The 26,854-nt window shown below is 43.5% G+C and overlaps 1 protein-coding gene across 8 annotated transcripts in view; it reads right to left on the bottom strand.

The window, feature by feature from the left end:
* Positions 1 to 26,854, bottom strand: part of RPS6KA5 (ribosomal protein S6 kinase A5) — a 175,797-nt gene that overhangs the window by 17,669 nt on the left and 131,274 nt on the right. For all 8 annotated transcript variants that reach the window (XM_047736460.1, XM_047736458.1, XM_047736461.1 and 5 more), the window contains 5 exons: positions 10,078 to 10,228; positions 6,307 to 6,468; positions 4,781 to 4,906; positions 4,279 to 4,412; positions 3,511 to 3,604 (listed from right to left, as the gene is read on the bottom strand). In XM_047736460.1, coding sequence (XP_047592416.1) covers positions 3,511 to 3,604; positions 4,279 to 4,412; positions 4,781 to 4,906; positions 6,307 to 6,468; positions 10,078 to 10,228 — 667 coding nt within the window. The remainder of the gene's footprint in view (positions 1 to 3,510; positions 3,605 to 4,278; positions 4,413 to 4,780; positions 4,907 to 6,306; positions 6,469 to 10,077; positions 10,229 to 26,854) is intronic.

Raw genomic sequence — 26,854 nt, 5'->3', positions numbered from 1 at the left:
AGGGCTTTCATGAAGAGAAGTGCATTTACGGATGAAACATTCCTGGACAATTGACTACCGCTAATAAATTTAGATAATCCCTTGTTAAAATAATCAATAGCAAGCCTTAATGGTGGAGAGAAAAGAATTGAGGGATAATGTGGCTTTTTTAGAATTCTATTTTGGTCATGGAAAATTTCAAGTGCTGCAGTGAAATCTTTATATATCCCTCCCTTGACTAATTCTTTCATTTGAATTCCATTCCAACCCTCTCTATCAAGTTTACATATCTTTCTTTTTAAAGTATGGCCTAGTGCTGATAATAATGTGAAATTGTCTGCTTTAAATAATGGAGAAGATTAAGGACAGAGTATGGGCAACTGCCCACAGGAGGCCTGACCCACCCACTGAATGGCAAATATATCTTTTAAAAAAGGTATTGTTTCATGAAGTCGATCTGAACCTCCTGTGAGAGCTTAATGGATTAGTTTCAGGGTTCCTTGTTAATATCCACGGCAAATACCCATATAGCTCAAGGGTGGTGTTTTTTTATTTTCGTTTTTCTTTAAATAATTGCTTTGCATACCAGTGGCATTCTCTTAATTAAATAGTTTAAAAGTTATTTCTTATGCCTTGCATACATGTCCATAAAGAAAATAACAGGGGCAATCAAAAAGCAAAGAAACTGTATCAGCTCTCAAATGAACACAAACATAGTTTAAAAAGATACCCAGTCAACAGATTTAGGTGCTATGTATTACAGAACCAACATCGTTCAGCAAACACGCTTCCTTTTGAATCAGCAAAATCCAGGGGAGAAAAGCTTCATAAAAAAGGCAATTATCCTGTACATATAGGGCACATTTTAAAAGGTGAACATTTTAGTACGGGAGTTGTTTACAGGCTACCAGAGATAAAGGTGATTTGAGTTTCTACATACAACAGATATGGTCTGCTACAAGCATATGTCAGTGAGCTTTAAAAAAAAAATGGAGAACAATACCTGCAAGTAGTTTAAAAGATAGGTTTTAGAGTCAAACCTGGAATGCTACTTCCTTATGACCCTGGGGACGCTACTTAACCGGTATGAGCTTTAGGACCCTTACCAATAAAATAGGTAACTGTGAGAAAATACATGAGAGACAGTTGGATAATGGGTCCTCCAAAGATATCCATATCTTAACCCCCAGAACCTGCGGATGTTACCTGATAGGGTAAAGGGAATTTGCAGGTGTGATTAAGGATCCTGAGATGGGAAGAGTGTCTACGTTACCCATCAGAGCCAACAGTATGGGACGGGACTATGGAAACAAGAGATTGGAGTGATGTAAAGAAGGATCACAAGCCAAGGAATGTGAGCCGTCTCCAGAAGCTAAAAAAGGCAAGCAAACGGAGTGTCCCTTAGAGTCTCCAGAAGGAACCAGCCCTGCTGATACCTGGACTTTATACCAGTGAGACTGATTTTGAACTTCTCACCTCCAGACTGTATGTTTATAAATTGGTACTCCTTAGGTTTGTGGTAATTTGTTACAACAGCAAGAGGAAATGAATACAGATCCTGGTACACTAAGTGAACTCCACTGCCCTGGTGTCGCTGGAGACCCACCCTCGTTGATTTCACCCATTGAAGATCACCCATTGAAGGAGATCGTGTGAATTTGGGGATGATCGAGGCCACTGTTGTCACCTACACTGAAAAAAATCACCCAAGGTATCAAGAGTAGAATATAATACATTTTAATATATTTGTACTAGTGTATATAGGATTACATCATGAGACAACTTGTATTCGTTAATTTTTTCTTTTGAGAGAGAGAGAAAGAGAGAGAGATTGAGTGCTGGGGGAGGGGTGGAGGGAGAGGAGAGAGAATCTTAAGCTCCAAGCCCAGGATGGATCCCAACACAGGGCTCGATCTCACAACCCTATCATGCATGACCTGAGCCGAAACCAAGAGTCGGACACTTAACTGACTGAGCCATTCAGGCACCCTTCAGTAATTCTTTAATATAAAAATAACAAATGATAAATTTAACCTGTGGTCTAAGTACAAAGCTAGGGACGCAGTTCCTGAGAGCTGACAGCTGCCTGAACATTAAGAGACTGAGTGTGTCTGCGGGGAAGTAGGTGGGCACAAGTACAAAACCAGAGGATGGTGTCAAAGGTCATCCTTCCCTGATTGATCATGGAAATCATCTGCAACAGGAAACTGTCCAGGCTCTTTTTAAGCACCTCCAGTGGCTGGGGGACTCATTACTTCTACTGGAGTTGGGTAGCCCAACGACATGGAGGCAAGTGGAGAGGCATGTCCTCACTCCCCCAAGTCCTCACATCGAAGATATCCCTTTTCTGACTATGAGAACCAGAGAGCAAAGAGATGGCCGTGTCATTTTCAGGTGCTCCCTTCATGTTCCTGCCTCCCCTAAGGCAGCAGAGATCTGAAGTTGGGGTGTTTGGGTCTAGAGCTCAGCATTACCGCTTACGAAGTGTGAGGCCCTGTTATTTAATTTAATTTCTGCGAGTTTCCATTTTCTCCCCCCATGGCGTTACTGAAAGGAATGAACAACATGTGTGGCAGCTGGGACAGTACCTGGCCCACATGAGGCACGCGATCAGGAAGGGGCAGGAGTTACTGGGGTTGAGACATACGGCTGCTGGCCATGGCACCCGGGGAACTTTGGGGATTGCAGACAACGGGGCCATGGCCTGCCCAGGACACGGTGTCACAGGGGCACCATGGAGACAGCCTGGGCCTGGAGCCCAGGTTTTCCTTGTGGTGTGACTACGGATAAGTCTCGTTACCCTTCAGAGTCCGTTTCTTCTTTGGTAGAGTTAGGGTAAGCCGCATCAGGACTGGGTCTGGCTCCGGTGCTTATTAGCATGTTGTCACAAATAGGACCGTGTCCTCTCATCCAGTCCCAGGGGGAAAGGTAACTGTAACACAGCCAATTTTGTCATGGAAGGTGGCAGTGGAGGGGCTGAGGAGAAGGCATGGCCCCGACACAGTGGCATTCCTCCCACGAGCAGAGTTACACGCTTCTGGGAGAGGAGGGGGCGGCGTGACCGGGCCTGCGGCGGTCTGGGCGGAATACGCCATCTGACGTAAGAGGAGAGGAGCGCCTTTGCCCTTTTGCTTCGTCTCCCCTCTTCAGTTTGCACTAATGAGGCTTACAACTCTCTATATTCTATTCTGGAAGTGAAAAGAAGGTTGAAGGCTAATAATAAGTGGACTCATGAGAACTCTCCAGTGATTAAACTACGGTGGGCAGCAGCTGAACGGGTGACAAGCAGAGTGGAGCTTGTGACAGCGCCCCTGGCTCCGGCTCCTCTGCCTTTGGTCCACGTCCTAGATGCCCACTGAGGGAGAAGAGCAGATGTGAAAGGATGTGTTGGTCTGGGGGAGGGGTAAGAAATTTCTCCGTCTTCTCCAGGGGCTGGGTCCTATCCCACGTCCCTGACTCTGACCTGGCAGCACCAATGAACCTGGTAAGAAGTAAAACCCTCGTATGCCCAGAAAAGTCGTGTCAAAATACCTGATCGTGAAAAACTTCGTGCAGCCTCACGATATTGGGGTGTCCTTCACAAAGCTTCAGAGCTGTGATTTCCTTCTGAGTATTGGCTTCCATCCTGCAAGAGGAAAGCAGTCAGCCTCCATGTACCTACCCCTTCTTCACCAAGTTTTTATGTCTGGATTGTCCCAACCCGAATTTTGTGTTTGCTGACAGTGTGTTCGGAAGGTAACCGTCAGAGTGTCACAGTGAGGTCTCTGTGACAGTAGTGAGTCATCCTACCCCCACCAGAACAAGTAATGCGTTCTTCCCGAGACAATGATTATTTCTGAGTTAGAAGAGAGCCAGTCCTACGAAGAAATGGATGCCTGGCTTGCCTGACATTTTGGTAACAGGAATATATAATCACGGAGGTAATCTGGAGTTACCAAAACGACGAGCTGGGTCTCAAAGCTACTGGAAAATTGCTAAGTCATTCCAGAAAAAAAGTATTTCAAATCTCTAATTATTAGGAACAGCAACAGCTGCTGAGCACGTCTGATTGCCACAGACAATGTTCTTGCAGGAACCTCGAAAGCCCGTCACCCTGTGATTTATGTCTCCAATGGATATACTTCACCAGCAAACATCTATTAGAGTCAGAAGGATAATGGATGAGCTAATGAACCGAATGGCTACACCCATGGGTGAAAAGCTTTACAGGAAACCACTGATTTTAAAATAAAAATCCTAATTTACAGAATTCACTGACCAGGATGAATCCATACAAAAGAACGTCACGCACGGTCCTACCTTTTGCTGATTATTTTGACGGCAAACGCTTGGTTACTTTTTTTGTGTGTGCACTTTCGACAAATTGAAAAACTTCCCTCTCCCAGCGGCTTGTCCTTCAGATCCAGGTCGTAGTGCTGATAGAACGGGGAGTCCTGATAAGAGACCAATGTCATTTAACTTAATACTAGGAATGCAGAGGGGTAAATGACATGGTGAAGTAAAAAACATTATTAATGTTAATAAATACGCATGGGATACATTTAGAATCTTCTAAGATTCATCTTCCTTTTAGCTGATTTCTACTTTTACCTATAGAACTTTTTAAGACATCATTTGCTAAGGAGTTCACTGAAATGGATGTGACTAATTCTCTAAGGCAAATATTGCTATTTCCACTTATTCATTTCCTAAAACGGTGTCTTAGTCAAATGGGAAGTCTCTTCCCTTCAGTGGCCTTGACAATGTTAATTAGTGTTGGTATTTAAATCATACCATGTCATTTAATTAACCACGTCTATACCTTCATCATTGCGCTCCTGGCAACATTGGTCACCCCAGGACGTTCAACTCCCATGTGAAACTGAAGAGGGTCTATGACAGCTGCATTACGCTTGAACAGAATGGAAGGAGCAACAAAGGAATAGCCCTTCAAAAGAAAAGGAAGAGTGAAGAATGAGGATTTGCAATTTTCCAGGTTAGCCCAGACCAGACGTAATAATTTTTTTCTAAGATCAAGAAAAAAGACTGAAAAATGTTCACATATGCGTTAGAATGACTCTCATTTTATTTTATTTGTAATCTAAAATGCAAGGTTTTTTCAAATCAATAGAAAAATGCTTTTCAGAAGGGGATAATGCCATCTTCTGGTAGAATTAAACCAACTCAAAATGAAAGGCAGAAACACCTTCCTTTCTATTCCATCCCCAGTATCTGACTCACGGCTGTAATTCTTTTGCTTTGCTGATAAAAGTTCGCATACAAACACAACTAACGTCTCAAAAAGGGTAGAGTTCAAGGTCTTAACAAAGTGGTCGAAGGGCTCTTGCTTATTATTATTTCAAAGGCTACAGTTAGTTTCTAATTTAGCAATTATTTGGCTCATTATACTTCTGTAGACTAAAAATTTTAAATTGAGCTTTGGAAAAGAAATAAAACCAAATGTCAGAAGGATGTGTTGAACCAAAAGTGGTATAGTGATAGATAATTAATCTGTTCAAGCTAGAACATTCACTAGTTCAAAGACCAGTTTTTTTTTTTTTTAAAGATTTTATTTATTTATTTGACAGAGAGAAATTACAAGTAGGCAGAGAGGCAGGCAGAGAGAGAGGAAGGGAAGCAGTCTCCCCGCTGAGCAGAAAGCCCGATGTGGGACTCGATCCCAGGATGCTGAGATCATGACCTGAGCCGAAGGCAGCGGCTTAACCCACTGAGCCACCCAGGCGCCCTCAGAGACCAGTTTTTAAACATCTCTGTGCCCAGCTATGTGCTAGATGTTAGTGTCATTGAGGTCCAGAGACACAGCCCAGGTGACCAGATTGTACTCATGGGACGGACACTTAATGGCTGTCAAGAAGAGAGCTCTGATGCCATTTAATACAGAGTATTGAAAGTCTGAAGAAGATCTTTTTCTAAGTAGAAAATCTTCTAAATCTTCAGGAGTTGGAAAGCAGTTGACATTATTCATTGAAGATAAAGAATCGTATAACAATTTTTATGAACAGAAAAAAATTTATATGGGTAGAGGTAAGATAAAGCAGTACTGTATTTTTCTATAAGAGAGCCTGAGTGGAAATAAAATTTCACGTGAAAAATCAGCATGCTTTATATAAAAAAAAAAAAAACACGTAAGTAATATCTACTATTTAACAGACCATAAGCTTTAGTTAATAATGGGCAGTATCTCTATATTTAACAATATAGAGATCATATTGAAGAGATTAGACAATCTTGCTTTTAAGATGCCAAGAACACTGTCATCTGGAAAAATCAATCTTTTTTCCCAGAGCACAAGCGGCCTGTGTGGGTGAGTGCGGGCCTGGAGATTACCTGGAACAGCCTCTCGGAGCTCTGGGGCACCGCTGCGGGGGAGTAGGTGGGGTCCATCTCCGTGAACTCTTCCGCAAAGTTACTCACGTCTAATTCGTCTCGGATGACAGGCTTAAATGGCGCGGGCACTTTTTTGGCGGCTAAATCATCCCAATTTATTTTCTAAAACAGAGAAAAAAATTTGGTCCAAAGTAGAAACCAACAAAGTTGAAGTATTTTCTGAGAACTGTCTAAGAATAACAAAGACAGATTAGGGTTTTAAGTGGTTGATAGGGAAAGAGTACATATTTCAAACCAATAATTTAAAATATATATAAAAATATATTTATATTAATTTACTATATTTATATATCTATATAAATACATATTTATATATGTGTGTATATGTGTATATATAATTTATATATTTCTATATACATATATTTGTGAACATATATATATTATTTGTATACAAATATATATGTGTATATGTATATATATGTGTATATGTGTGTGTGTATATATATATATATATATATATAAATAAAAATTTTTTTTTTTCCTCCCTAAGTATGAGCACTTTTTCTGACTGCAGTTGATGGCTCCAGCCAATGCTAGGTCTGGCAGATGAGATGGCCTTCCATCACTCTGGGGTCTTACTGTGTCCTCTGGGGGGCACCAGGATATCCTAATCCACCTTAGGGATAACAAAAATTACTTTTGTCCTGACCCTCCTGAGAAAGGTGTGAGGCCAGAACAAAACTGAACTGTAATAAAGGGCTTTTCAATGCTCCATGGATATGAATATTAATTCTAAAGGAATATTCCTGTTTTCTAGAGGCCATGTTAAGTGGCTCTCGGCCGATACTTGGTTCCCTCCGGGTCATTTGGACAGATTAGAAAATAAACTCACTATAAATCATGTACTTGTTTATGTCTATAAGTATAAATGATACTGCCATGCTGATGTAATAATCATTTACACGTTTAACTGTATTCTAGCTTTTTAAATACTGCTTGTTCTTTTCCCCAAGGGATAATCTGAGCCCTCTTCCCCCCCATGCCAGACACTGACTGCCTGATAAAGGGCTATGTTTTATCTTATTCAAATTCAACTCTGAGCTCTATTTTCTTTGTGGTCCTTCTGTCACTTAAAACAACCTCAGGTATTACTTACTGAATTGAACCCTACAGCTATCCTATTAACATATTTCATCAAATCTAAGACGTCATCACTAATAGTGAGATACACCATAGTCTTATGTACCAGTAAGAAAGGAAAATCATCACCAGCTAGAACGGTGACGCTGGCCATTGTCAGACGCATTCAGAGTCTGACAGAGATGCTTGATGACATTCGGGAAGTTTAATCCACTAACATTAAATGTTTTTGTCATGCCCTCTTGTGGAGGTAATGTAGAAAAAAATCACTAGATTACAGATCTTCACGTTTTCCAGTTAAGAGTGGGCTTTAGAGACCATTTAGCACATCTCCTTTATTTGACCCACATGGAAACTGAAGGCTCAAAGTAAGAACTAACCTTTTTCACTTAAACAGTAGCTGGTGGAAGGGCCAATCTCTTGATTTTCTAGTTAGTAGTGTTCTGTCCTCTGTGTGGCTGTAATGTTTTCCATTACAAGCATATGATTTGTGCTTGGCTATTTATACACACGTTAAAAGAAAATTCTAGAGTAAAGGGGTAATTTAAAGAAATATGTTGTTAGCAGGAGAATGTTTGGTGTGTAGAAAATTGAGTGCTATTATGTTCCTCTCCAACTCCTCTCCATTTAGGTCTTTATAAGTTGGAGTCTGGTCTTCCCTAAAGTGTCCTTGTCATTTAAAAAGCAAGGCAATTAAATGACCTAAAAGCACTATTCCAAGCTACAGAAAAGGGAAATTTCTCTAATACAAAAGACATACTGTAATATTGACAAATATAGGGAACCACAGAGAAAAAGATCCTAGGCAATATGATTGAGGTATTTTGCTTGAGTATTTCTTGAATTTTACCTTATTGTTAAATTTTGAGCCAGATTTCTCAACAACGTATTTGAAATAGCTTGTTCAAATATTAATCTTTGTAAGCCATGTTAATTTATGAAATGTACACACTGAGAAGTTTATTTTATTCTTAATGTATTTCTGTTATTGAACTTCCATAAGATGTATAGTAATATACTTTTAAATGGGTGACAACTGAGAGACTGATGCTCTTTTTCTGAGTACAGAAATACAGAGAAGTAATTCTTATTCCCAACCATTATTTGTTTTTCTATATTTAAAAAACAATAGATGACATAAATAGCAGAGCTTTTTCTTTGTTTTGTTATGCTAGTTTCATTTGTTTTACTGATAATACTGTAAAAACTCAGTTTGGAGAATAAAATAAAACTTGGGTGGTCCTTTTATTTTAAGATTTTATTTATTTATTTGACAGAGAGAGAGATCACAAGTAGGCAGAGAGTCAGGCCGAGAGAGAGGGGGAAGCAGGCTCCCTGCTGAGCAGAGAGCCCGATGCAGGGCTTGATTCCAGGACCCTGAGATCATGACCTGAGCCGAAGGCAGAGGCTTAATCCACTGAGCCACCCAGGAGCTCCAGGGTGGTCCTTTTAGATCATGAATATTTAGAAGTCATGTTTGTTGAGGTGATGAAATTATTTAAAAGTCATAAGTTCATGGGGCACCTGGGTGGTTCGGTCGGTTAAGCATCTAACTCCCGATTTCAACTCCGGTCCTGGGATGGAGTCCCCAGGTGGGTTCTGCATGGACCACTGAGCGTGGAGCCTGCTTGGATTCTCTCTCTCCCTCTCCCCTTCCCGCATCCCATCCCCTGCTTACACATGTATGTGCTCCCACCCTCTCTCTCTCTTTAAAAAAAAAAAAAAAAAAGTGGTAAGTGCAGGGTTTTAAAAACTGAGGTCATAGTGTCCCAGGTTGACTAGCCAAGCTGACCAACTTAACTTTTGCCCCCAGTTATCTAAAATTTTGGAGGTTTTTTTGTTGTTGTTGTCACTAAATTGAGCAAACTAAGTGGAACGGATACATTGGTGCTCTGCAGAATGGCCTCATTAGGCTTTTTCAGGATAAGCAAAAAAAAAAAAAAAAAAAGACGATTTAATTCTATGTTGCAGTTATGCAACTGAGAAATAGATTTTTTTTAAGGTTTTATTTATTTGATACAGAGGTAGAGAGTATAAGTAGGCAGAGCAGCAGGCAGTGGGAGAGGGAGAAGCAGGCTCCCAGCTGAGCAGAGAACCCGATGTGGGGCTCGATCCCAGGACCGTAGGATCATGACCTGAGCCGAAGGCAGATGCTTAACTGACTGAGCCACCCAGGCGCCCCTAGATCGATTTTTAATTGTCTGAGATTGCTCCTCAGAAAAGAAGGAAAAATGAAATCACTGTCTAGAAGGTGGAACACAGTGGGGGGAACAGCTCATGAACTAAGAAAGATTAAAAAAGCCTCTTCAGTCCATATGCCTAAATTTCAAAATCATAAATAGAAACCAATACTCAAAACTGGAACCAATAAGCATATGGAAGACTGAATGCCATTATGGTCCTCCCCACTCTCACTTCACTTAGGGAGAAAAAGACTACTTAGGTGTCTCCAAGTAGAATTCTGATCCTTGGATTCCTCCAGGGGCCCTGTCATTTTTTTAAAAAGTGCAATGTATGTGAAAATAGGGAGCAAAGATCCCCAAAAGGGACCACATTCACTCATTTCAGCAAGAATGCCAAGCACTCTGCAAATAGCAGAGCACACAAAACCATCTGTTCAATATATTTCACCTGAAAAAAGAGATGTTCTTTGATTTCATCCGCATCACGTGGGCCACATCCCAATCTTTTCTTGGGATCTTTCATCAAAAGACGCTGAATTAGGTCTTTAGCTAAAGCACTCATTTCTTGAGGATATGGAGGCTCACTTTTTAATATTCTCCTGTAGGCAGATAAAACTTGCTATTAAAACAACCAGACGATGACGTTAGTGACAGTATTCTTAGCAAAACAAGTATCGTGCGACACACTTTGAAATTGAACTATATGTGAAAAATGGAGCAAGAGTATTTAAAATGAGATACCATGAAATCAAATTTCTGAAACTTAAATAAGCAGAGACAAAAAGTGTTGGATCATTTTTCAGTATAAGTCATTCCTAGTGGGAAGCTGCCATCCCAAATATTTAATTGGAAAAAAATAATGAAGGCCTGGGACCTCCCATCTACCGACTCAAATCTGATGAAGATTTCCCAATGGAAACAACTCCTAATAAACTCAAGGAAGTCAATCCAGCCCTCAGATTTGAAAGGACAAAAGCAACTCCAACCATACTGCCTCTCTTCTCCTTCCCTGTGTGCTAGGGAACAGCAGGGCCCAGCAGGAAGGGGAGGGAAGGCCGGCCAAGACAGGGAGAGTCAGAGTCACTTGGACAGGGCTCCACTCCTAATATCTGAACACAAGCACCAGACCTGGGGCTTTTCAGAGGATGAGAGCACCTGCTTCATTATCTGCTACTATAAAGCAGGCAGGCAAGCCCTATATGGAACTCAAAGAGAATGTCTACTATTTATTATAGAAGGTAAACAATTAAGATAATCAAGTTTCTTGATTATATATTTGAATTTATTCTGAGGTCAAGGAAGAACTCAATCCAACCAAATGTACCCTTTGCCCCTGTTAAAAGGAAGGTCAATAACGAGAAGGGATGATGAAGGGAACAGATTGAAATTAAGAAACTTAACACGGTATACATGGAAATAGTTATTCCTTTATTTGGATTTGCAAAAAGATGGCCTGGTGTGCATTAAAATATTAGTAACTGTTATGGAATAAAACCAGGTAACACGTTGGTAACAGACAGCACAGCGTGGTAAGAACACAGACTCTGGGGCCAGACAGAATTCAGACTCCGGCTGTGTGGCTTACTGGCTGTGTGAGTCTGAGAGGGTTGCTTGACCTCTCTATGCCACGGTTTCCTTAACCTAAAAGTGGGAAAGATGGTGCCTGAATGGGGGAAACAGGAGGAGCAGCGCTTAGCGTTGCCCCTGAACATAGCTCCCGTTGCGCTCCCTCCGGATGGAAGCAGGGAAATGACCAGTGATTTGGGACTGAAAATTCCAGCAGTGCTGTTCATTTCAAAAGCTAATCCGACTTCTTGCACTGCATGCTGGGGATGCGAGAAAAACGTCGGCAGAACAGGGGAAAAATAAGCAGTGCCCTTTTTTTCTTTTTGATCCTTTAGGATGTGCCCAGGGCTCACAGCTGGTCAGGGCTCTTGGCGTCCCAGGGACTCCTCTCCGCACATCAGGCACAGGTATGCCCGACGGGGACACTGGCCGCCCTGTTTCTGAGGGAAGAAACACAGCTTTTCCATTTTCCCCACCTTGAACGTACTTCTTGCGGGCAGGATCTTTTTGGTCCAGGATCAGGCAACAGACGTGTTGTTGCTGACATGCGCTTTTGCCGCCTCGGGGGGATGGAAAGAAGTGCTGTGGCCGCCACTGTGGGGAGGTGCGGATCCCGTCTGTCAGCCTCACACCCGAGGCGGCGGCCTTCAGTGGAAGTTGACGCGGCACCAGGCACCGGGGAGAGCAACAGTTGGGCAGATCAGCCGTGGTGGGTTCTTCCACAAAAGGAGGGACGTGGAGAGAACAGGGTGGCCCCACTGAGATGCCCGAGTGCAAAGAGGGGCAGAAGGAGACCCCGTGCACAACCTGGGGGTGGTGGCCTGGGCATACAAACAGCCTCAGTGGGTGACGGAGGTCAGCGGCAGGTGCCATGGGCCAGGGACTAGAGTTTTCGATTAGGACAAGGCCGGGATCCCGTCGGGAAGACACAGAGTGGAAATGCGAAGGGATTTCTGAGAGCAGAGCTGATGCGGGAACATGAAGACTGGCCGATTTTGGGCCCAGAGCCTCGCCTTCCTGAGAGCAGCTCACAGGGCCAGAAGCTGCAGTGGGAGGCCCAGCAGGCCATGGCAGGCATCCACACGGCTCGCAGGAGACAAAGTAGGGGCACTGCAGAAGGAGACACCATGACTTCTTAGGCTTCTTGTCTTGGTACACAGAGTAGCACAGGGTTTCCTTAGTGTGTGGAGAGGTTCTGAAGCCTACAGAGAGCCACAGGGCCAGGAAGAGGACCAGAAATGGAATGGGTGGGGTGGGGAGGAGAAAGCCCCAGAAGGCTTAAATCTCTTCTCCACTGGAAGATGATCTCGAATTTACCTTCCTCTCATACTGTTTCCTTGAAATGTACCGGGCCGAGATAAATGTGAAATGACAGTGGGGCCTGGTTCCTGTGAAGTTACCCCTGAGAGGTCTGAGCACACAGGACTATTTAAAACTCAGAAAACACAAGCTTCTGGGTATTATCTCTTACCCCAAGGGTGTCCTTGGGTAGGGGCGCGGGCACCCGGAAGCTGTGCACAGGGGAGTTTTAATATACACTTCCTGTGCTGGGCTTCCCCTGCTGGCGTGGTTTACACCACCCAGCTGGTCCAACCACTAATGGCTGAGTGTGTCCTCTGTGGGCTGGGAAGCCAGGGCAAGGTGACTGGAAAGACCACTGATCAAGAGGTATTTGATGCTGTATCTATGAAAGCTAAGTAAACCTGGTGCCAGATTGCAGCCCACTGTGACCTGTGAGCGTGAATACCAATCCGAAGGCCAGACCAATGCAGCTGCACAGCATGTGCACTGAGGAAATGGGGGATGCAGGTGGAGGATGCTGGTTCTAGCCAGCACTAGTTGTGACCATCCTAGAACACCCTGCAACAAGGACAGGGAGACATTGTTCAGGTGTTGCTGCCATTTTACCTTCAAATGTGCTTATTTCTGAACTGGCAGTAGCCAAGAGCTCTTTCTTTTTAGCTTCAATGGGGATCTGGGAAACTCCAGAAATGAACTGCCATGGAGTAGGGCCCAAATAAACCGTAGAGCTCTCTGTGAAATCACAACAGGCCCCGAGTTGATATATCATGTCAAACACTTCTTATGTTTGTTATCGTTTAATCCATACAATAATCCTACCAAAGGCAGTGAGTATTATCCCTGTTTTAAAGATGAGGCAAGATTCCCTTCAAATAAAGCAAGAAATATACATACCAATTAAAATTTTAAGCAGGAGTTTTTAGAACATAGATGATTTAATATTTTTTCCAAGAATAAGCAAATAACACAGCTAAGAAGATCTTGAAAAACAAAATAATTGGGAAGGATTCTACATGTTAACTACAAATTAAAAAGTATTAGAAAACAAAACCATAATACTGAGGTGCTAGCAAAACAAATCAACAGCCAAATCAAATGAACAGAAGAGATGACTTGGAAAGCATCCAGGCACATACACAAACTTACACTGTTTTTGAAAAGGGACCAGCCAACATAGGAAATGCCACACTGTTCAACAAATGTGCTGGGGAAATCAGCTATTTGTGAAATAGTGAAACAAAGCAAGATCTTTGCCTTATAATACAACCTTATAATACAACCAATAAACTCCAAATGGATAGCGGAATTACATGGAAAAAGAAAAATTAAATAAAATTAAAATCCAAAATATAAAAATGAATATACAATTTCTTTCTATTCAGGAATGTTAAGTTTTTGAAAACTTCTGTGGTAAAAGAAATTTGTAACTGATCAGCTTAAGAATATATGGGTTACAGGGTGCGAACACCAAGATTAGAATTAAAACTATGATGGGGTGCAAGATGGATGGACGGCAGACACAGAACAAGCAAGGATTGTCCAGCAGTCACAGTAGAATCATGATGGAAGCAGGTAGGCAGGTATCCACTCTAACAGATGTGATATTTTCATAATAAACTATGGTGGAAACAGTGAGCCTATGAAACATGGTGCGTGCTTCATATGTTTACTAAAACATAACCATAAGAACTGTCTCAGCAATGGTATTAGGACGATGGGCAAGGCTCACTTGTCCCTCCACTAAGGTCTCTGCTCAAGTGTCACCTTATCAGAGCATCTTTCTCTAACCGTCCAGACAAAATACCCATCTTCTTCATCACTGTCCTTTCTTTTTGCTTCATGAAATTTAAAGACTATTATATATTTATTTGTCAGTTAATTATCTCTCCCAACTAAAATGTAAGCTTTGAGGTAGGAGGGATTCCTTTTTTTTTTTTTTTTAATAGCAGTTTTTAGGATACCTGGGTGGCTCAGTTGGTTGGGTGTCTGCCTTTGGCTTGGGTAACGATCCAGGGGCCGTGGGATTGAGTCCCGTGTTGGGCTCCTTGCTCATCGGGGAGCCTAATTCTCCCTCTGCCTGCTGCTCCCCCTGCTTGTACTTTCTCTCTCTCTCTCTGACAAATAAATAAAATCTTAAAAATTAAAAAAAAAAAAAAAAGGCAACTTTGTTCACTGCTTTCTTCCTGGGGCCTAGAGCACTGCTTAGCACTCACTAAGTCCTTAACTAATATTTCCTGAGTGAATAAATGTCTGATTATTTTCCATTCGTGATACCTTGCTCACTCGGGATCTTTCTTCCTCAGTTGCCACAGAGGCCTGCAGATAACATTTTTGCATTCTTGCATACCTTCTCTTGGGTTATTTCTATTTGCCCTCCTTTTCAAAGTTCACAATCTTTCCTATTTCATAACTTAATATTGTTGATTCTCACTTCCTGGTTCCCATGTGGTTCCAGAATTACAAAGTTACTTATCTGCCTGCCTGAGTTGGGAGGAGTTTCCAGCCAACTTCATTTACTCTAAATAGTTAAGGATATTATGGTATATCTATTCAATGGTTATGTCATATGGTGATTGTAAAATTATGTTTACAGAGAGCCTATAATTGGAGAATGCATGTAACTTTAAGCAAAAACTGGGAAAGAGGAACTTGTAGGTCTAGTATGAGCACAATATATCCAAATGTCAGCAATATTTGTCTCTGGGGGTGATTACGCACATTTTACACTGTATGCACATTTCATACTAGAGTGTACATTAATTTTAGAAAAGGAGCAATAAAATGAACTTCATTTACAAGATTAGAGATGCATATAGAACAGCACACAAGTATGGCCAGGCCAGAAGACTTGAATCTCCCGTGAGCGGGCCCTTGTGGCTATTTCCCACCATCTCAAAGGCCTTTTCCACCTGCAGCCTTCACAAACCTTGTCAGTCCCCCAGCCCATGTGATCTCGCCATCCTGAATGGCTGCTTCCTTGACACCCTCAGTGCCCATGGGTCCGCGCTGCCTTGTACGTCGATGGCATAGTCATCTTACCACTCAACTATTTTTCAGAACTCCCTGGTGTTATGGACTGTCCTCTGTTTACTCCCTATCTTCCCAGGCAGTATGTAAGTTTTCCTAGGACAACAACTCTGCCTGTATATTTCTCTTCGGCCTTACGAGGTAAAAACGACTCAGTACATATTCTAGACATTAATGAACTCAGTACTCCCCTTGTCTGTTGGCCAGCACTTCCCAATCCCTTACGGGCAATAAGCACCCACCTCACTAGGAAAGAAAACAGCAGCACAGAATCAAGTGTGAGCTCCAGGAGAGCATGAAGCAACTTTCTAGGGGTCACTTCGTACTTGACCCCACTCCCAGCTCAAGGGAGCTATAGAGTCCTTAAGCAAGATAACCTCAGTTTCTGCATCTATAAGAAAAGCACACAGAGCTACCTGTTTATCAGGGTCATAATGGTTCCAGGAAATGAGGGGTGAGACTCCTCGGCGCAGACAGAGACTGGCACACAGCTGTGCCCAGGTGAGTCTTGCCCTCAGCGAGGCTAGTCCCTAGGAGTGTGCCTGCTCCGAGGCGCTGGCTGCCCAGAGCGGACACTTCCCTTTGGCTGTCACCGCGTTTCTCCTTGACACACCTACCCCGTATTTCCCTAGACCTTGACAGTAAGAATCATCAAATGAGATTCTTTATCTATTCCTGCAAAATCTGTAACTCTACTCAAACTCTCAGCCAGTAACTCCTGGGAGCCCCAGGGCACGTCTCATGTGCACTATAAGTACTCTTCTTCACACTCACATCTCAGCATCTCATTTCCTTCTTTTGCTTCATGAACTACCTAAGGGGCACTCACTCCTGCCGTGGCGTCTGGTGCACAAGAGAGAACATTCCTGTTCCTTGGGAGGTTCGGGGAAGTAAAGATGAGTGCACGAGCTTATAAAGATTTTGGTAAAAGAGCTTTCTTTTCTTTTCAACATATAGCATCTTCTCCCTAAAAGTGATGGATATGACTATGACCTAGATTTGCCTCCCAGCCCAGTGGCTAAGGCCTCTGAGAACAGCTGCTCTGGCGGGGCTCCTCTCCTTTGCACTCTCGTAGGCCTGGCAGGTCTACCAGACCGGCTTGTCAGACACGCCTGCACATGTCTAAGTCGCAGGGTGGGTGCAGTCTGGGCCAAAGCTGGGACCCCACCACACTGGCTATGGTTTTTGCTGGCAGACCTCATCCCTGTCCCTCTTCCTTTCCGCTCTTTTCTGTGACCCAGAAAATGCTCACGAAGCTTTTACTTCACACACTCCACTATCTCTGTTAGGGCAACTCTCCTTGGGACACCTAGGTGGCTCAGGTGTTTAAGCATCTGCCTTCGGTTTGAGTCATGATCCCAGCCCATGAGTCTGGCATCAGGGTCCCTGCTTAGCAGGGAGCCTGCTTCTCCCTCTGCCTACCGCTCCCCCTGCTTTCTCTCTCTCTGACAAATAAATAAAATCTTAAAAAAAGAAAAACAAAAAACCCCCAACAGAGCACCTTTCCTTAATGGGCAAGACAGAAGGAATAGGAGAGGATGGAGAACCACACTTCAGGAGTTCCCTGGGACCAAGAGGTTACATGTGACAACAAACTGAGGCGGTACTGAGTCAAGAGTGGAGTGAGATGCAAAGAATTTCAAAGAGGCTGCTGAAGGGAGAAGAGCCCGAGTCAGAGCAAAGAGCTAGAGCCAACATTATCCTCCAAAAGGAAGAGGCTCTCCTGGGGAAGCACAGGCTTGTAAAGAACAGTGGGATTGGGCACCTGGGTGGCTCAGTGGGTTAAAGCCTCTGCCTCCGGCTCAGGTCATGATCCCAGGGTCCTGGGATCGAGCCCCACATCGGGCTCTCTGCTCGGCAGGGAGCCTGCTTCCGTTCTCTCTCTCTCTCTGTCCATGTCTCTGCCTACTTGTGATCTCTGTCAAATAAATAAATAAAATCTTAAAAAAAAAAAAAAGAACAGTGAGATTACTCCAGATGGAACTAACGACCGAGTCATGAATGCAGAAGGCCACCTCCACAGCCTCTCCCAGTACGAGAATGAGGCTGACGCTTTTGACTTCAAGTTGATGGGACCCGCGGGGGAACTGGCCAAGGGGGTGAATGGGTTGGGGGAGGGAGGCAGTGAAGTGCCTACACAGGGCCTCACAGGAACAACAGAAGGCTGGGGCTCGAGGAGCACTGACAGACTGACAAGGAGCACCCCAAATGCTAGCCATTCTAGCGCCGCCGACGGGCCCTCCCTGTGGCTGGAAGGATTATTCCTGTGTCTTATTCGGGGCTCTGAACAGTCTTCGGAGGCCACAATACAGTATGACTCAGCTCCATCCCCACCTGTGATGCAGAGGAAGCAGGAGTAAACCGAGCTAAAGGATGCTGAAAGGAAGTAAGATAGAAAGCGGAGGAACGTGAGTATGGAGGGCAGGGTCATTTCCACCCTGCTCCTCTCCTTGCCACACCCCTCCCACCACGGGACTCGACCCTGCAGTGGCTGCAGGTGGGTCACGTGGAAGAATGTGTGGATGAAATCTGTGGTGAGGAACATTCGTGGATTTGGGGGTAACGAGTGAAAAAAACATCCAGAAACACAGATACCACTAACGGGTACACAAATACCTAAAATGAGGAGGAAAAGAAAAAAATGAGTGGCACATTGGGAATCAAGAAGTCTTTATAAAATATGCTGATTAAGGATTTTATCATGAAAATGTAAGAAAGATATGAAAGCCAAGGGTTTGAAAAAATGATCTCTTAGAACAGGGTAAGAAATAATGATGCTTGTTCTAGTTATTCTATGCATAACTCTAAAAGCAAGACATCTATAAGCAGAGAATTTTAAAAAATAGAAATGAGTTCATTCAAGGTGTTACTGACTAATCAACATGGTTAGAATAAAATAATCCAACAGAATCACTATTTTAATTTTGCACACAAAATCAGTGTACTATAGTAATTACCTAAAGAGAGATACTCCTTGGGAGGACAGTTACCTAACCCAGAGGTCAGCAAACATTTTCTAAGAATGGTCTCCTTATATTCACAGTAATCCCCTTTCTTCCCTTCAGGTGTGCACAGAACCTAGTGACTTTTTTTTCAAGGTTTATTTATTTATTATTTTAGAGAGAGGAAGAGAGCACGAGCAGGAGGAGCAGAGAGAGAATCTAAAAGCAGACTCTGTGCTGAGTGTGGAACCCAGTGCCGGGCTCCATCTTGCAACCTTGAGACCACGACCTGAGCCAAAACCAAGAGTTGGATGCTTAACCAATGGAGCCACCCAGGCGCCCTGACCTAGTGACTTTCTTATAAACAGTATTGTCCGTAAAGGTGACAGGATGCCACTTTCATGATTAGGTTACAAAAGAGTTCAGCCTCCCGGAGACTTTCCATTCCCTTCCAGCCTGCATGCTTTGAGGAAGCAAGCGGCCAAGTGAGAGAGGCCCATGTAGTGAGCAACTGACAGGTGCTCTTTGGCCAACAGCCAGCCAGGAATGGGGGCCCTCGGCCCAACGGCCCAGAGGAGTGGAATCTGCTAACAACCACATGTGCTGGGAAACAGATCTTTTCCCAGGTGAGCCTTGAGAGAACTACAGTCCAGCCAGCATTCTGATTACAGCCTGTGAGTGACCCAGAAGTAGAAGGTGTAGCTAAGTTTCCTCATCCACGGAAACTCTGAGAGAGTTAATGCATGTTGTTTTAAGCCACTGAATTTTGAGGCGGTTACTTAGCAATAGATAAGGGATAACCGATGTAAGGCCAGACAATAAATACTTCAGGCTTTGTAAGCTGTGCAGGCTTTGGGGCAATTACTCACCTCCGCTGCAGTGGCCCCCAGAGCAGCCAGAGATCATACTCTGATGAAGGAGCATGGCTGTGTTCTACTAAAATTTTACAGACGGGCAGTGAAACTCAAATTCCATACAATATGCACATATCATAAAATAGTGTCCATCTTTTGACTTTTTCAACCACTCAAGACTGTAAAAACCATTCAGAGCTCATAGGCCATACAGACACAGGCAGCGGAATGGATCTGGCTGCTTGTAGTTTTGCTAACCCCTGACCTAAATTGTACCACAAATATTATTACTATTTTGATAAGACTGAGACCTGAATTTCTATAACATTATGCTTATCATAGTACAATGAGACACATTCACAAAACATATTTTACTGATGGGTTGTGAAATGCCAGATGAACATCTCATGGTAAGTATTCTCAACATTTCAGAGTCAGAGAAAGCAAGGCAAAGAAACGACGCTGTCAGAGATGACAGGAGAATGGCGCACAGACTCTCTATATCCTGATTCCCAGGTGAGGACACAGGATTCAACTACCATGGGTTACAAAGCCCCAGGCTGGTGAAGGATGACACCTTCCCACGCAGCAGTAATCCAGAGCCTAAAAAGAAGGGGTTCTTCACAGAAAGGGAATCAAAGCTAGTGGGAGACAGACAAGTAAGAAAAGCATGCTATGTACATGAGATAGGGGCGCCTGGGTGGCTCAGTGGGTTAAGCCGCTGCCTTCGGCTCAGGTCATGATCCCAGGTCCTGGGTTCGAGCCCCACATCGGGCTTTCTGCTCAGCAGGGAGCCTGCTTCCTCCTCTCTCTCTGCCTGCCTCTCTGCTTACTTGTGATTTCTCTCTGTCAAATAAATAAATAAAATCTTTAAAAAAAAAAAAAAAAAAAAGAAACTATGTACATGAGATAAAAGACCCAAGCTCAGAAAAGCTAATGAAAGCTTTATCGTAGGTAAAACTATCTTCAAATCTCTAAAGCAACATCTGGAAGAAATAGAACTCATGTATGTTCTTTAGAGGATGGGACAGCATTGACATGCAGAGGTTAGAGGAAGCAGATTTCAGCTCACGTTAAGGGAGGCGAGATTTTATACAAATGAAGTTGTTCAGTAATGGAAGGGGCTTCCCTGAAAATACCTCACATGACTGTGCCATCTGCTCAGTGACGGCACTCACCCGGAAGGGAGAGGACCACCGGGACCCCGCTGAAGGGATTCGTACAGCAGGGAGAAAATTTTCCTCTCTTTCTAAATTCTTACTGGGTTTTAGATTTGATATACCAGAAAAACATTCTTGTTCTGGTTTCAGGCTACCCACAAACAGTTCCAGGCAGGTAGATAACTTGGATTAGATGCTATTTTGAAGCAGCTCAGGTAAAAGTGAGAAAGGATGCAGCGTTCAGGGACAAGCGCCAACATGAAGGAAGAATTCAATGATGAAAAAAGCCCTTGGCTAATTAAGACAGGGGACAAGAGAATGATACATTTATCAGAATGGTACATTTCTTTTTCACTTTTTAAATTTATGGGTTTTTTGTTTTTAATTGCAGGAGAACTGACACAATGTTACATTAGTTTGGGGTGTGCAGCGGAGAGATTAGCAAATCTGTATGCTATGCTCTGCTCACCCCAAGTGTGGTGACCTGTGTCACCACCCACTATAATGGCACCGCTGACCATATTCCCTGCACTGTACCTTTTATCCCCATGACTTATTCATTGATCACTGGAAGTCTATATCTCTCAGTTCCCTTCATTTGTTTTGCCCATTCTACATGCCTGCCCCCCCAAACCACCAGTCTGTTTTCTGTATTTATGGGTCTGTTTGCTTTTTTTTGTTTGCTTGTTTAGCTTTTTAGATTCCACATGTAAGTGAAACCATACAGCATTTGTCTTTCTCTGTTTGCTTTATTTCACATAGCAAAATACATCTAGGTCCACCCGTGTTGTCGCAAATGACAAAGATCTATCCTCTTTTATGGCTGAGTAATAGCCCACTGTATATATATCGAATGGTGCATATTGTTAAAAGAACAGACTAGGAAAGGCTTTACACCAGGGAAGACAATCAGAATCACTACCTTGAAAAGAAAAGGTAGTGTAGGATAACTTAATTATTATACTGCTAGAAATTTCAGTAACAACCAAAACCCCCAAACCATGAAATCATAGGTTAACAATAAGCTTTAAAGAAAATTATTAACAACATGACAAAATGGATAATTAATTCATTAAAGGGCAAGATCCTATTTAAGTTCTTGAAAAATATGTCCTAGTTTTAAGATTTTAGACACACTGATTCAGGCTCTTCTTCTTTCTCAAACCAGAATGCCAAATGATTGATCTAAGGGCAATAAAAACAATTTAAATTTGACCATCGCTTGGTTTAGAATACTCCTGCCTTCATAATCAGCAACATACTACCTCCCTGCAGGTAGTCCCAGGAAGGAAAAGAAAACTATAAGAAGAAGATGGCTTGTGGACGTGGACTCACAGAGGGGGAAATCAGTCAGAGGCGGCACTATTTCATGCTGTCAGGTTAAGATTGCCCTTCGCATCTGTCACCATGACAGGTAGGACCTTGCAAAGGGACCCAAATACTCACGGCCATGACCAAGGTTTCCTATAATTCTGAGGCATTTTCAAACTGTTAAGAGACCCATTTAAAATAAGCAGAGTCATATGAAAAAATTTTAAATTAATTACTTTAACTATGATTTTAACAAATATTACTGATCCCTTTGGAATTAAATGAACTGGAATAGTGAGAAATTATTTCCTTACTCATCTGTCCTGTAATAGGTATGTTCAGAAAAATTTAGCAGTTTTATTAAGGTAAAACTGATGCACAGTAGACTTCCTACACACAAACATACGCTTTGGTAAGTTCTGACAGATGTACACACCTGTGAAATCATTGCCACAACCAAAGAAAGGAACATACCCAACCACCCTCCAAAGGTTCCTGGTGTCCCTTTGTCATCTCCTCTGCCCTCCCCCAGTCAACTAACTGCCCCTCAGTTAATTCTCACACTTGAGACAGTTATATACCCCAGAACCTCTTGAATGAAGGGGAAGGTGGGGCGCCTTAAGGAAGGACTCTGAAACTTTATATTGTGCATCTTTCTCCCAGCCTTCCCCGAAGGGGCCTACAGCTTTTTATCAGAAGAGCTGTTTATTGGCAAAGAGGAATTAACCAGACTTTCTGGGGACCATTGCACTCTGGCTTTGAACTGACACTAATTCTAGGAGACCCCAAACATCACTGTGGCACACCAGAATCGGGGCTTATGGAGGTCAGGTGACCAATGGGAGTTTCAGCTCCATCTCAGGGTAGTTTCAGTGGGTCCCTGACGCCATCCTGTGGTTACTTCCCCAGTTCCAGAATGTGTAATTGGAAGAGACATAATTAGCAGCAGGCCCAATCTCCCCATTGGTTCCCTGACCTGTGGAGGGAAGACAAGTATAGTGGAAAATGCAAAATGGAAGCCATTAGAACTGACTCTACCTAGGAAAATCGTAAAACCAAAAGTAATATGGCATTCCTGGGGATTTGCAGAGATTAGTGCCATCAGAGACTTGAAAGATGTAGGAGTGGTGACTTCCATCCACCCCTCACCCATTTGGCCCATGCAGAAGACAGACGGATCTTGGAGAGGACACTGGAGTATCATCAACCTAACCAGCTGGTGGACTTCAACAGCAGAGCTCTACCAGATGTGGTTTTGTTGCTTGAGCAAATTCACAACCCCCCACCCCCACCCCATGCAGCTATTCATGTGCCATATGCCTTTTTCTCCACCACTGACTCTAAGGCCCACCAGAAGGACTTGCATTCAGCTAGCAAGGCCAGCAATGTGCCCTTACTGTCCTACCTCAAGGGTACATCAACTCTCCAGCCCTACATCCTAATGTAGTTTTCAAGGTTCCTGATCACCTTTCTCTTCTGTATCACACTGATCTGTTATATTGATGACCTTATGCTGGTTGGACCCAGTAAGCAAGTAGTAGCAACTACTCTAGACTGATTGGGAAGACGGATGTCAGAGGGTGGAAAATAAATTGAATCAAAATTTAGGGACCGACTAGATTAGTGATTTCTAGGGGTCTGGGGGTGTAGGGCATAACCAAGGTGAAGGATTAAGTTGTTGCATCTGGCCCCTCCTACAACTAAAAAAGAGGCACAATGCCTAGTGGGTCTCTTTAGATTTTGGAGGTAACATATTCCTCTTTTGGGGGTAGGACTCCAGTCTGTTTTCCCAGTAACCTGAGCAGCTGCCATTGAGTGGGGCCCAGAACAAGAGACAGTTGTGCAACAGGTTCAGGTTGCTGGTCAAGCTGCTCTGCCCTCGGGCCATATGTTCCAGCAGATTCGACAGTGCCTGAGGTGTCAGTGGGAGACAGGGAACCTCTAGCAGGCCCCTTAGGATCTTGGAGCAAAACCCTGTCATCTTCTGCAGATAACTACTCCGCTTTTGAGAAATAGCTCTTGGACTGCTACTGGGCCTAAACAGAGACTGAACACTTCTATGAGACCTGAGATGCCTGTCATACATTGGGTGACATCTGATCCATCAGCAGCACTCCCTCATCAGATGGGAGTTAGGAGACACGAAATGGGGCCTGAGCAGGTCCTAAAGGCACAAGTTACATGCACCAGCGCCCCAGATGCCCACTCTCCCCACTCCTGCTCCAACGTCTTCTCTCTTCGAGCCTGCATCTATGAAGCCACGGGTGGTTCCTATGATAGCTGACAGAGGAAGAGAAGGCTCAGGCCTCATTTACAGAGAGTTCTGCGTGATACGTAGGCACCACCGGCAAATGGACAGTTGCAGCACTATAAGCTCCCTTCTGGCACATCCCTGAGGACATGGTGAAGGGAAATCTTCCCAGCAGGCACGACTTGGAGCAGTGACCTGGATATTCACTTTGCTTGGAAGGAGAAATGGCCAGATGTGCAATTTTATACCGACTCATGGGCAGTGGCCAATGGTTTTGCTGGATGGTCAGGGACTTGGAAGAAGTAAGATCAGAATATTGGTGACAAGGAAGTCTGGTTGACAACGATATATGAGTAAGAGAGGTATATGGACAAGTCTCTTTGAATGGGGAGAAAAAATGGAGAGATATTTGTGTCCCATGAGAATGGTCACCAAAGGGTGACCTCAGCAGGGAGGATGTTAATAAATCAAGTAAATAGGATGATCTTCTGTAGATAATCAATCAGTTTCTTTCTCCAGTCAACCCTATCATGCTAGGCCATGAACACAGTGGCCATGGTGGTAAGGAAGGAGGTTATGTGCGGGCCCAGCAGCATGGATTTTCCCTCACCAAGACGGACCTGGCTACGGCTCTTGCTGAGTGCCCAATCTGCCTGCAGCAGAGACCACCACTGGGTGCCCAATATGGCACCAATCCCCAGGGTGGTCAGCCGGTTATATGGTGGCAGGCTGATTACATGGGACTGCTTCCATTACAGAAGGAGCAATGTTTCATCCTACCTGGAATAGATGCTTACCACAGATACAGATTTACTTTCCCTGCAAATGACCATCTGAGGACTTACAAAATGCTTTATGCACAGTCATGGTATTCTACACAGCATGGCTTCTAATCAAGAAACTCACTTCACAGCAAAAGAAGTGTACAGTGGGCCCATGCTCATGGAATTCACTGGTCTTACCAAGCTCTCCGCCATCTTGAAGCAGCTGGTGTGATAGGACAGTGGAAGAGCTAGGTGGCACTATGTCGCAGGGCTCTGGCAAGGTTCTGCAGAAGGCTGTAAATGCTCTGAATCCACATCCAATACATGGTGCTGTTTCTTCCATACCAGGATTCATGGACCCAGGAATCATGGGGTGGAACTGGGAATGGCACCACTCACTATTACTCCCAAGTGACTCACCGGCAAAATGTTTGCTTCCTATTCCGCTGACTTTTTGCTCTGCTAGCCTAGAGGTCTTAGTTCTAGGAAAAGGAATGCTTCCACCAAGAGACATGCAATGAATGATTGCATTGAGCTAGAAATGAAGATGGCCGCCCAGCTACTTCAGGCTCCTTGTGCCTCTAAATCAATTAGCAAAAAAGGGATTTCTGAAGCAGCTGGGGGGATCGATCCTCACTACCAAGGGGAAACTGGACTACTACTCCACAATGAAAGTAAGGAAGAGTGTCTGAAATACAGGAGATCTCTTAAGGTATCTATTAGTATTATTGTGCCCTGTGACTAAGGTCAACTGAAAACTGTAACAACCCAATCTAGGCAGAAGTACTAAAGGCCAAGATTCTTTAGGAATGACTGTCTGGGTCACCCACAAGGTACTTGCTGAAGACAAAGGGAATACATAGTGGGTAGTGGAAGAAAGTAGTTATAAATACCACCTATGATCCCATAACCAATTACAAAAATTGCTCTATTTCCTCATTTTGTTATGAATATATATCTGTGTGGAATATATGTGGATAAATAATTTTAATATAGGTGTTACAGTATGTCTTTGTTGTCTTTCTTATCATTCGTTTTTCATGTAATATAAGATGCACTGGCTTTTTATATCATGGCATTTAAGACCTGTTAATTTTTATCATAGTATCTAAGTTATGAGAGTTCAAGAAGAGCAAACATCACTTAAGGATTTTATGTAGAGAGTTTGTGGGTTTTCCATTGTATGTAGGATAGCTGTATCACGTTTGGTGGAATTATGACTGCGTTTTTGTCTTATTTGGAGATTCAGTTCAGTTTAAGGAGATGTGCATGGCTGCTGAATTGACAGGGGTGGACTTGTGATGGTTAATTTGAAGTGTCACTAGACGGGGCTACAGGTTGCCCCAATTTAACACTGCTATGTGTGTCTGTGAGGGTGATTCTCAATGAAATTAGCATCTGACTTGGACACAGTAAAGGAGAATCCTCTCCCCAGTGTGGGTGGGCAGCAACCAATCCCTCGTGAACCTGAGTAGGGGAAAAAAAAAAAAAAAGGCAGAGGAAGAGAGAATTCAGCCCCTTGCTGCCTGCCTAACACAGGATGCTGGTCTTCTGCCACTGGACTGGGATTTACACCCACAGGATCCTCTTATTCTCAGGATGAGGTCTCCAGCTTGCAGACAGCAGCTCGTGCGACTTCTCAGCCTCCATAATCATGTGAGCTGATTCCTTATAATACATCTCCATATATATATATATATATATATAGAGAGAGAGAGAGAGAGAGAGAGAGAGAGACCCTAATGGTTTTGGTCCTCCGGAGAACCTTGACAATTAGGCTCTCTGGCAGCCACTCCAGTGAGTACACAATGGCATCTCACACGCTTTAGTCTGCATTTCCCTTAAGACTAATATGTTGGCCATCTTTTCATGTGCTTATTTGCCGCTCATCTATCTTCTCTGGGGAACTGTTAAGATCTTTTGCCCATTTTTCAGAACAGAGGGGTTTCTTTCCCCCTTGAGTTTTGAGAGTTCATTATGTATTCTGGACACCAGTCATCTATCAGATGCAGGAGTTGTCATTTTCTCCCAGTCTGGGGCTTGTCTTT

The sequence above is a fragment of the Lutra lutra genome, chromosome 7 (genome assembly GCF_902655055.1).
Source record: "Lutra lutra chromosome 7, mLutLut1.2, whole genome shotgun sequence".
Classification (NCBI taxonomy): domain Eukaryota; kingdom Metazoa; phylum Chordata; class Mammalia; order Carnivora; family Mustelidae; genus Lutra; species Lutra lutra.
Note: the sequence above shows the minus strand (reverse complement) of the source record. Positions and strands in the feature narration are given on the sequence as shown.